The sequence below is a fragment of the Ictalurus furcatus genome, chromosome 13, assembly GCF_023375685.1.
Source record: "Ictalurus furcatus strain D&B chromosome 13, Billie_1.0, whole genome shotgun sequence".
Lineage (NCBI taxonomy): Eukaryota > Metazoa > Chordata > Actinopteri > Siluriformes > Ictaluridae > Ictalurus > Ictalurus furcatus.
Window position 1 is genome coordinate 17,064,830 of NC_071267.1, and position 12,302 is coordinate 17,077,131.

Consider the following 12,302-nt stretch of genomic DNA (forward strand, 5'->3'; position numbering starts at 1 on the left):
GCTGTAATGTGCTCTGAGAGTTGCTATGATGTACAAATCCATTCAGCTTCTTTACAACACTGTGGTGGAAATAAATTTAAAAAATCTAAATTGCATCACATATTGCTTACAATGTGCCGTAAGGCACACTGTTTTATTCATGGATGGCAGGAGTATAGATGGACTACAGGTTGTTTGTGGTACCCTGAACTCTCTCTCAGTAGAATTTACACTAAGGATTTACATCACTGTCTGCTTTCTGTTCCTTTAATCAAGATCAGGCTTGTGTCTTTGTTGCCGGAGGATATTCAGTGTGCATAGCCATGGCTTAATCTGTCAGTGACAGTTGTAGCTGGTTCTGCAGGGTATCCTATCAGAATGATCATTAAATTAGCACCCATATTTCCTCTTATCATGTGATATTAGAGTTGAGACAGACAGAGTCATGACTGCATCTGTCATCTCTTATTATCTATGATACTTTTTGATGCTACTGCCACCACTGAATAGGTGGTACGTCTGAGAGTCAAATTTGTCAATCTTTCTCTTTCTCTTGCTCTACTTTCCTCTTCTCTCTCTCTCTCTCTCTCTCTCTCTCACTCTCTCTCTCTACCTCTACCTCTAGGGTAACCAGGAGGCACCAGCCCCTCCAGAGGCCATGGCTCAGCCGTATGCCCCGGCGCAATATCCTCCTCCACCACCTCAGAACGGGCTGCCCGGGGAGTATGCCCACCCCGGTCAGGAGTACACAGGGCCGAACCCGGTGCCCGAGCATGCGGCTGCCCTCACCATCTATACAACCACACAGACACACAGTGATCCAACTGGTACTGAGAACAGCACGTCTTCACTCACAGCGCCCAGCAACGTACCAGTGAGTACATCCACTATTCACCATACAATGATTTGTTGATCATGCAAATGATAAGTTGTTGGCCACATACAGTAAGTATGTTCACACCGCAGGTAAAACTAACCCAAAATCTGATTCCTCATATTTGACAGAATTCTTTTCATGATGGTGTCACTGGCAAAAGTCCCATTGAATATAGCATTAAATTACAATTTACCACACTTGAAAGCTGATACACATCTGATATGTGTAACCTCAGTCTGAACTGTGAGATCAGAATTCATGTTGGGCATCAGTCCAACTTGTCATACAAGTGTAAATATATTCATCCCTCCAAGCCACATTTGACAAACAAAATCCCTTCCAGTGCATCATGTGTATGATTATCTGTATGATTATCTTTGACTGTATAAAGAAATACAAATATGAAATGCGCCATCTTTTTTATTATAAATTACTTACCAAAAATATAAATAAGGCATTGGCTGTGTAGTGTTTTAGTTTTCATTTCCAAATTTGTTCTGAAATTATCTGCCTATTGTCACCCACCAGCCATCTCTCCCCTATAATATGACAACTACCAAGTGGGCAATGTGAAGACTAACAGGTGCTTCCTCCGTGACACCCAAAAGCCAGTCAAATGCATATTTTCAAACTGCTGCTCATGCTGCGTAACAGGCCACACTTGGAGGAAAGTGCTAACTGCCCTCTTCCACATAAATGAATCATGTTTACTGTGATTGACAGGGGAGAGAGAGTATGCCATCCCTTCCACCCATAGAGCACAGCCAATTTTACTCCGTTGCATTTCTGTTGCACCACTCAGAAACCATCTTGTGTTTAGAGTTGGATTTAATATGGTTAACTGGGGACATTTGACTACAAGTGAAGATGCATGTAGTTAAAATCTTATCATATCCAATCTCCATATAAGGTGTATAAAATAACCAGTGTAAATAAAGTCTTTATCACCAGAGACATGAGCCTTATATTCTTTCCATTGCCAGAATGAGACGACAGAAGTGCTGTTCTGGTGTCTGTGCTCTGAGTGATCATAGGATGATTACAGATTAGTGTGAATGAGTACTGTAGTGTCCATGTGTATTAAACCACATTTAAAGGGCAAAAATGAAAGGAGAAAATGTGTGAGATGAAGACCTTAGAGAATGTGAAGAGTTCTTTTATGCTTTCCCAGGAGCAGACAACAGAGTCCTAACTGTCTGTTTGATCTATTGTGTCATGACCGTGAGGTCCACTGCTCCAACCATCAAACCCCTTGGAACCGTTTACCACTCTATGAAAATTTCAGTGGACCACTTACTATAACAGTCCACAATATATATATAGAAGGCTTATGATGGAATAAAAGACTTTCTATGTGCAGATGTGTGTGTGTGTGTGTGTGTGTGTGTGTGTGTGTGTGTGTGTTTGTGAGTGTGTGTGTGCATATCCATATGTCACTCTGAAGCCTGATTCCTTTGGAAATGTTGTATGCTATCATTCCTGTATTATTGCCTGCAATATTTTTCTGCTCTTCCCATTTTACTTACCATTGACCTGTGGTTAACACCCCCAAACCACCCACAATAGCCAAATCAGCACTTACAACCACTGTAACAAATATCGTTCTTTTATTCTGACTTAAAAGTATCTGAATTAGGCCTGCTGAGTTGCAATTCCCTGCAGATTATTAGCTTTAATAAAAGCCTGTTTTGGGGAGTTTCAATTTATCCTCTATAAGGTTTGACTTCTGAGGTCCCTCAGAAAGTTCAGACAACCTAACATGAAAGCATTAGAGATGGGGGTTAGGCTGGAGAAAAGAAAGATACAAGGCTTGGAATAGGGAAAGCATATTTTTTCACATTAGTGCTAGGGATTAAAAAGCATTTTAGGTCTCTTTAATTCCATGTTTGGAGAGTATCTAGCAATATGGAGCTACAGTCTGGAAATATATGCCGATATTCTTAGGTTAGATGAAATCAGCTTGGAGAGTACACATCAAAGAGAAGACGGGAGGAATATTTTTAAGGATAAACCTTAAATATCTATCAGTTATATGTACTTTAGAGGGAGGTCAGCTTAAAACTTGGATCCTGATCTAACAAAGAGTGCTATACTTTGAACACACAAACACAGTCTTTATCTGCGTCTGATTAACTGTGTCTGAATTATCTGTGTGTGAATTATCTGTGTCACAGTCTCTAATTAACCCAACCTTTGCTTCAGACATTGTTATGAAGTTATTTAAATTAACTAGAGTTCTTTCTGTTGCTATCCACTGTTCATCATGTTTCAGAGAAGAATTTAAAATGTTGCTTATAAACTGATATACAGTATGTATATACAAAATCATAAAATGTAGCATTGCACCATGTAGCACTGCAAACACATTTTTAAACAATTGACACAGTAGTTTGTTGATTAAGGGAAACGTCTGGGTTACGCAGGTAACCCTGTTCCCAGAGAAGGGAACGAGATGTTGCATGAGCTTCACGCTGTGGGAAGTGAACTCATGCGCAACTGGTATCTGAAGTCTGTGTAAAATCATGTCTATTTATAGGCCTCCCATGGTCAGGTGACATGGCATTTTGTGCATCGCGTGACTATAAAATGGCACCTGTCATCAGTCTCTATTATCTGAAGTGAAGACACGATTCACAGGCATGCCCCGGTATGTCAAAACTATGCAATGTCTCGTTCCCTTCTCAGGGAACAGGGTTAAATGCAAATGAGTATACCCACGCCATCATACTGAGGATATGGCCTGTCACAGAGGTTCCATCCATAGGGGCGTGGCTGGCCGAAATGATGGCCACATAAACCCTAATTGTAGAAGGAGCCAACCATGTTGAAAAACATTCTTGAAAGAACTCCAGGACTGTAGCCATTGTGCAGCTTACTGGGTCTCACTGACATTCCTAGTGTTTAACATGGTCTCTCTATAACCTTGGTTGAGAGACCGGAATCTAAGAGCTGGTACCCCTCAGGGTCCAGACTCACAGTTCCCACAGTTCCAGCTGAGGGTAATAAATGAATTACCCTCTGTCTTGAGATAATAGATTCCTGCAAACAGGAATCTCCCAGGGAGTGCCGTCCAGCAAACATATTGTCTCCGAGAACCATATACAAGCTGGCCAAAAGGCCAAACTATAATACCAAATGAATGTGTGCGGCGTAGACCACCACGCCACAACACACACATCCTGTAAAGGTGCTCCTTAGATAAAGTCTTTGAGGAGGCGACCCCCCTAGTGGAATTAGCCCCTATGCCCAGGGGCGTAGCGAGACAGCACACCTCATAAGCAATAGAGATAGCTTCTGCTGTCCAAATAGAGATGCGTTGCTTTGACGCACTATCACATTTTCTGTCATTGCCTTGCAGACCAGCAACTGCTCCAACTTACGGCACTGGCCGGAGTGGTGGACATAAGTACAAAGAGTCCTCACTGGACACAGTAGGTGTAATCTTGCTCATTCTGTTGTAAGATGGCATCAGATGTAGGCACTTAGGAATAATCCGGCCTAGGATATAGGGAGACTTTGGCTACTCCAGGGGCAAAGTCAAGGCAGGAAGGGACAATGGAGATGTCAGGGTCAGCTAAAAGAGCTCCCTTTAGGGTCAGAAGCATCTCTGAAGCTGACTCTAAGCTCTCAAATGGGGCACCTGACAGACCTTCCTGGACCACAGAAGGTTCCAGGAAGGTATGTGTGGTCTGCAAATGGTCCTCAACTGATTAACACCACACATAAACCTTGAAGTTAGAGGATGTTTCCTCCATCAATTGGGGCATGGCTGGCCAAAATGGCTGCCACGTAGACCCTAATTGTAGAAGGAGCCAACCCTGCTGAGAAATGTTCCTGTACGATCTCCAGAACTGAAGCTACTGTGCAGTTTACTGGGTCTCATTGGTGTTCCTCACACCATGATATAAAAGTTGCCACTTGAAAGCATACAGTTTTCTCGTGGATGGTGCTGTAATGTTTAACATGGTCTCTACAACCTCGGTTGAGAGACCGGAATCTATGAGCTGGTGCCACTCAGGGGCCAGACTCAGTCTCTATTGTTCCGGCCAAGGGTGATAAATCAACCCTCTGGCTTGGGACAATAGATTCCTGGGAATGGGTATCTCCCAGGGAGTGCAGTCCAACAGAGATATTATCTCCAAGAACCAAATTTGAGCTGGCCAATCTGGTGATACTTTCGATAGAGCCTGTGGGAGCAGAGCAATCGGGAGAAAGGCGTACAGACATGACATCAGCCACATGTGTACCATAGCATCCAGCCCTGACCATTTTTTTTAGATGCAGGAGGAGTGAGGGCAAACCACAATGGGCAGCATGTTGGCTCCTCAGAGGCTAATGCATCCACTTCCACTCGGTCAAACCTCTGCCATATGGACTCATCCATTTGCGGAAGGAGCCTCCAATCCCCAGGCCTCAGCCCCTGCCACGAAAGGATGTCTGCCCTCACATTCTGGGCACTCTCTGAACCCCTCCCCCACCCCCCCACACCAGAGAAGAAATAGTTGAGCCTGCCTGAACAGTGGGCACAAGCATAATCCTGCCGGGTGGTTGATATATGAGACCACCGCTGTATTGTCTAACACATGGTGACATCTCAACGGAGGAGAAGAAATTCAGTGCTAGGGGTATGGCCCACACTTCTAGGCAATTTATATGCCACACTAGATGAGGGCCGCTCCAGAGACCATGAGGGAGGTGTCTGACATTACTGTCTTGCAATAAGAGATGCCCCTAGAGTGTGACCCAAGGCTAGAAACCGGAGACACCCCAAGTTCTCAGAGCAAGTAGGCATCTGACACTGATTACTCTCAGGGGTTTCGTCCTTGGATGAAGCCTCAGCCAGCAGGTCTCATGTGCAATGGGCCCAGTGATATGACATTGGCTGCTGTTGCCATAAGCCCCCGCAGTCTCTGTACAGACTGGAGGAGATGCCCAGACTTAATTTTATCTTGCTCAATGTTAATAGGATTGCCTTATATGTGTTGGGGATAGACAAACCCTCATCATATTCGAATTCCATATAACCCCTAGGAAAGTTGCACTCAACTGGAGAAGCAATTTTCCCTGAGTTTCAACCTGAGCCCCAAGCTTCTCACATGTTGAACCACCAACTTCCTGGACCGCACTAGAATAAACCAGTCATCCAGGTAGTTTAGCACACGGCTGCCCTGGAGTCGTAAAGAGTATGATTCAGATGACGCAGATCTAAAAGTGGCTGCATATCCAGTCTTTTCTGTGGACCAAGAAAAAAAAGAATTGTAAAACCTCTCTGCCTCTACATGTCCTGTGGCCCCTTTGTCCAAGACAGATGTATTTCCTGGGCTCTACAATGGATCTCTTGTCTCAACTTCAGGCTCTGCATTGTGCTGACTACTGTGGTGAGCACACCTTTGAAATGGGGGGGGACTGGACGTGGAACCCTTTTCTATGGAGGACAGAACCCATGGAGACACATTTGGCAGTAGTTTCCATGCTGCCAGATGGTCTTTAGAGATGTTAACTTTCCACATTTTGTTGGAGGGAAAGCATCATATTTTTGTTGCCCTGTGACAGCTTGTTGACGAGAGAAAACTGGTAACTTGGGACGATATTGACTAGGGGAGCCCTACAGTAATACTGGGCGCTAACTGCCCTAACTGCCTTCTGTGCCTCCCTCACTATTCAGCAAATCTGACTGGTAGGCCTGCAACACTGCTATTGTATGCCGAGACCCACAAACAAGACCCGCTGCCACATAGGCTTCGCCATACCAAGGCCTGCAACACTTCCATTATATGCCGAGACCCACAAACAAGAACTACTGCCGCATAGGCTTCGCCAACCAGTGCCGAGGTGCTCTTACACGGCTTGGATGGTATAGCTGGCCTCCCTGATTTTGCAGCAGATGATGGAGAGAGGTGGCTCGCAAGCACCTCATCCACTTTTGGTATAGCAAAATAGCCATATTGTTTAGCCTCCACAATGGCCGAATAATCCAACTTTGCGGGGTTATAAACATGGCTTTCCCCAGAAGTGTGACACTTCATGGTGCACTTCTGGGGGAAAAAGGGGATTTTTCTGCAGTGTGAGGGTGTGCTCTCCTTCTCATTGGCTCCCCCCTCTGGCTCCTCGGAATCAGAGAGGGTGGGCTGAGGGTGAGAGAGCCAAGAGTGGAGCTGCTGGAGGTTCTGAAACCTATCTCATTTCGACTGAGAAGCGAGAGAGCCGGAAGCAGAGCCATGCCACAGCACGTTCCACTCCCAGGGAGTAGCAGGGAGTAGCACACTCCCTGAACTCTCTATGGCTCATACTTTTAAAGAGGTGAGGGACAGAAAAGTAAATATATATATATATATATATATATATATATATATATATATATATATATATATATATATATATATATATATCATTCTATTCAGATCTGTATAATGATGATACCCTATTACCCGACCTACCCAATCCATTTGAAATGGTCCCTGACATACTAGCAGAAGAAGTTGTTTGGGCTATTAAAACAACTAAGAATGGAACAGCAGCAGGACCTGATCAAATCTCAATTGAAATGTTGAAAGCAGGTGGAGAACCCATAGTTAAAATACTTGCTAAACTTTTTACTACCTGTCTCAACAAATATACAATACCTGACCAATGGAAAAACGCCGATGTCATACTACTGCACAAAAAAGGAGATGCTAAAGACCTAAAAAAAAAAAAAAAATACCGTCCAATAAGCCTTCTATCTATAATTTACAAAATTTTCACAAAAATCATCAACAAAAGACTTGAATCATCACTAGATTTTGCACAACCACAGGAACAAGCTGGGTTTAGGAAAAATTTTAGTACATTAGATCACATATAAGCCCTTCAACAGGTCATTGAGTGCCACAATGAGTTTAATCTACCACTTTGTCTAGCTTTTGTCGACTATGAAAAAGCTTTTGACACTGTCAAAACTTGCTCAATACTTCAGGTCCTACAAAACCAAGGGATCAATCCAGTTTATATAAAAATCCTTAAAAATACGAAATCTATAAAAATGCAAAAGCTACAATTCAGTTAAATGATGATAAAGTGGAAATCAAAATACAAAAAGGCGTCCGAAAAAAAGGAGATACCATATCGCCCAAACTTTTTTCGGCCTGCCTAGAAGAAATCTTCAAAAAACTCGACTGGGAGGACAAAGGAATCAAGATCAATGGTTCCCACCTCTCCAACCTACGTTTTGCCGATGACATAATTCTATTCTCAGAAACCCCAGAAGAACTACAACAACTACTACTAGACTTAAATGAAGCAAGCAAATCATCAGGGCTAAAAATTAACCTACAAAAAACCCAAGTAATGTTCAACAATAGGGTTCAACCAATACCAATTAAAATACAGGGAAAACTATTGGATCAAGTAAACAGTTACATATATCTAGGACAAAACATATCAATGGAACTGAATGGCCTTGATGAAGTCAACAGGAGGGCAAGATCAGGATGGCAAACTTTTGGCCGCCTCAATTTCATCTTCAAACACAACTTTCCTCTATGTCTCAAAAGAAAAGTGTTTGATCATTGTGTTCTCCCTGCTCTTACATATGCATGTGAAACCTGGACCTCAAATACAAAAATTAAGGGTCACTCAATGAAGCATGGAACACCGCATGCTTAACATATCGCTATTAGACCACAAGACTAATGTGTGGGTGCAAAGTCAAACCAAAGTAATGGACATAATCAAAAGGGTGAAAACATTAAAGTGGAAGTGGGCAGGACACGTAGCAAGAATGAAAGACCAAAAATGGACGTCTGCAGTCCTAAATTGGACTCCACTGGAAGCCAAACGCCCAAGAAGACGACCTAAGGCCAGGTGGGCTGATGACATCAGAAAGTTCGCTGGAATCAATTGGCAACAAAGGGCACAGGATCGTAGTTGGTGGCGGCATTCAACAGAGGCCTACGCCCTGCATTGGGCCGAGAATGGCTGAAAAGAAGAGAAGAGATATATATAGATAGATAGATAGATAGATAGATATGAAAAAATTGAGAGAAGTGAAGAGTTTTTAGGAATGTTCATATAGACACCCGACATACGGTCTTTGCTGAAGATAATAAGGCTGATTACATGGTTTACAGGTGCCGTTTTATAGTCACGTGACACATGAAATTCCGCATCACCTGACCATGGCAAGCCTATAAATAGGCGTGATTTTACACAGACTTCAGATACCGGTCGCACTAGGGCGCTTCCCACAGCATAAAGCACATGCAACGTTGACTTCCCTTTGAAAGGGAACAGTTGCATTAACAAAGAATCTCTTTGCTTCATGAAGGAAGGAAATATGGAATTTTGTCTCATCATGTTTTGACTGCCACTTCTTCAGAGATTGACACATGAAAATTTGTAGTGGGGTGGGGGGCAAAATAAAGCATCTCAGTCTAATTCCATTAAGTGAAGCACCAGTTTCACCCTAATCGGATGTAATCTACCTGCTTGGCAGCTTTCCAATCAGATAGTTTCAATTATGTGGTTGTAGTGGCATTGGGAAGGGTGGAAGTGCTGAGCGGAGCACTTTGAAAGTGATTTGCAGATAACACTGAATGTGTACGCTAGAGAAATCACTGAACAAGAGAAGTGGGACTAAGGCCCTGCACCCACCACACACACTTACACTCCGTTTATGACAGGGAGAATGAGATTATGGGAATGAGATAAAGGGAGGGGCTTCTTCTCTCTTCAAAGAAGGGTGGGATAGTATGATCATGTGCATGTATTTTGCTCAGCTGATACCTACCATAGAAGCTAATTTGAAAAAAAATGCTTCTTTAGCACAGGTCTGTTAAAAACACACATTTGTCTAACTATCCTTTTGAGAACCCGCCACTGACATAATAATTATGCATTATAAGTAATGCTATGACTACATCTAAATCTAAATCTAACCTTAGCATCAGTTAAAACTGTCAGATATTACAATCCTTGTTGGGACATTTGTGACAATTGGTCAGTACCATATAAAAGCCTGTGTTGTGTAAGAGTTTAAGCATGAGAATCATGCATGAAGAAAACTGACAAATGACTGTCATTTGCTCTCTCTCTCTGAGTGTGTGTGTGTGTGTGTGTGTGTGTGTGTGTGTGTGTGTGTGTGTGTGTGTACAGTAGAAGTTTATTATACAGGATCCGCCCTGTGTGTGACTGCATTAATATGGTTGGTTTAGCCAGGTTTAGAGTATGTTTGAGCTGGTGTCAATAGCTAAGGTCACATAAACCAGCCAGTCAATAATAATCCTCCTATGGTCAGCATGTTTTAAAGCATGCAGATAATGTGTTGGACAGAAGAAGGTAGTCCAATAAAGCAGACAATTCCTGTCACCCAATAAATCATTTAGCACACTTGTAATCCCTGGCAGCAGCATGTGTATAAAATTTTGTTAGACTACATTCCAGGCTTCAATCGGGGTAATGGGGAATCATAAACCTTTAGTGAGGTAATGCACCTACTTAATGCTGATTTGGGGAGCCTTTTTAGCAGACCATAAAGTTACCATATTTTGGCATATTTCTGGAGTGGAATCTACTTTAAAGCATTAGCTAAAGAAAATGATTCTTGTCTATTTCTTTGGTAACAGTAATAGATTCTGTGTGCAGGAAGGCTTGGAAAATGCAGCCTAGGTTATAGTGGGTTTTACTCTCTGTTGAGCAATTTCCTCCCAAACATTTGAGTAAAGAGCTTCAAAGGTATGCAAGACACCAAACCCGTTGCACCAGCATCTTCTTGTCTCTTTTGGTGGAAGACCAGGCAGCCCAAGTTGCCTTCAACAAAAAAAAATGAGCATTTTTAATTACTTCCCACCTCGGCAATGGACCTAAGGGAGTGCCACCCTCAGAAACCCAGCCTCTGAATGAGACAGATGCAACACTCTAGCTGCAATATAATTAACATTCAATTAACACAAATTAAAAGGAAATCTCACAGATGAACCCCCCATAGATGGCTGCTTAGCAGTGGCAATGAGCTAATTAGATCATAGATGTGTGGATTCATGAGTGCTTACCTCTCTGCTCCCATTCCTGACTTAATGTCACCTCCTCCTGAGGAATGCTTGACTCCATTTATGCCTCACGAGGTAGGGAATTGTTCTGAATGAACAAAAAAATATTATATCACCATGACTGAGCATGTTGCCTGCACTCATGTGTTCTCTGGTTCAAGAGTGTATACAAGGTAAATTAAATAACCACTTCCTTATCTGAAAGAAAAACAAACACACAAAAAAAGTTGCATCTGCAAACACCAGCACCTTAATTCACAATGTCATCAGGTTATGCACCTTGATGAACATAACTTAAAGCATAAAACTCTGATCAGTTGTTTGCCAAAGTCTGAGGCTGATGTGTTTCATGTCCACACCAACTTGACACTCCCATCCTCAGTATATTTCAGGATGATAACTATAGGGTGTATAGAGCCAAATCTGTGTGTGACTTGTTTGACAAGAATGATGGAACACTGAGAAACCTTGTCCTGTAAAAATTACCAGCACTCAATCCCATAGAAAACTTCTTTATTTATGGATTATTTAGAACAGCAAGTGAAACTCCAAAATAGTCCCCCACCAACTTTGGCTGAATTGCGCATCCAGTCAGTGGAAGAGTGGGTTAAAATTGACAGGAACTATCTCAAGACACTGGTGGCATCCTTACCTGACAGGATTCATGATGTTATTAAGGTGAGGAGAGGCGTAGCCAAGTATTATTGAAGAAATGAAATAGTCAACAATGCAATTTGCGTATTGAATACTGCAACTACTGTATACGAAAAGAGGAGATACCATAGACCGATCATGTACACATTTGGACTCACACACTTCCTCACACTTCATTTGGTGCATGTTTCCATAACATGAACAAATCAAAGGCTCCATTGCACAGAGCTCCACTGGGCTGAGAAATGCATTGGAGGCTCTGTGAGGCCACGCTCAGCTGCTCTGTAATAGGAGAACCTGCAATGGTGCACGACTCACCTGTTAGACATGATAGATAGCAGGAGTCCTGCCGGAGCAGCTGCAGATAGAGCATGTGAATGACCGATGGCACATCTATGATGAATGGTGAAAGAGGGCCCAAGTGAAGGTGCAGCCCAGGGAGCAGGGGCACTAAGGGCTAATTGCACCTCCTTTTGGCCCATCGATCTGCCTAGCTGTGCTTATGTCTCCACTCTGGAGTTGGAGTTGCAAGATCCACCACAGACTCTGTGCTTAAGGGGCAGGGGTACAGGCTGGAGGTTTAGAGTTGTTCTATGTGCTTTATCTTAAAAGGCCCAGTATCAATGCACAGTATCAATGATGGATAATGCCACACTGGTGGTAAACAATGGTTCTTCTTATAGATAGCCAGTAAAGACTAGGGACATGTTTGGTTTGAGAAGATAAACCTTTGAACTGGTCAGATTAATTAACAGTCTCTTTGATTC

At 42.8% G+C, this 12,302-nt stretch overlaps 1 protein-coding gene across 3 annotated transcripts in view; it reads left to right on the forward strand.

The window, feature by feature from the left end:
• rbfox3a (RNA binding fox-1 homolog 3a) overlaps positions 1 to 12,302 on the forward strand; it is a 272,370-nt gene that overhangs the window by 219,856 nt on the left and 40,212 nt on the right. For all 3 annotated transcript variants that reach the window (XM_053639962.1, XM_053639964.1, XM_053639963.1), the window contains one exon: positions 605 to 853. In XM_053639962.1, the coding sequence (XP_053495937.1) occupies positions 605 to 853 (249 nt within the window). The remainder of the gene's footprint in view (positions 1 to 604; positions 854 to 12,302) is intronic.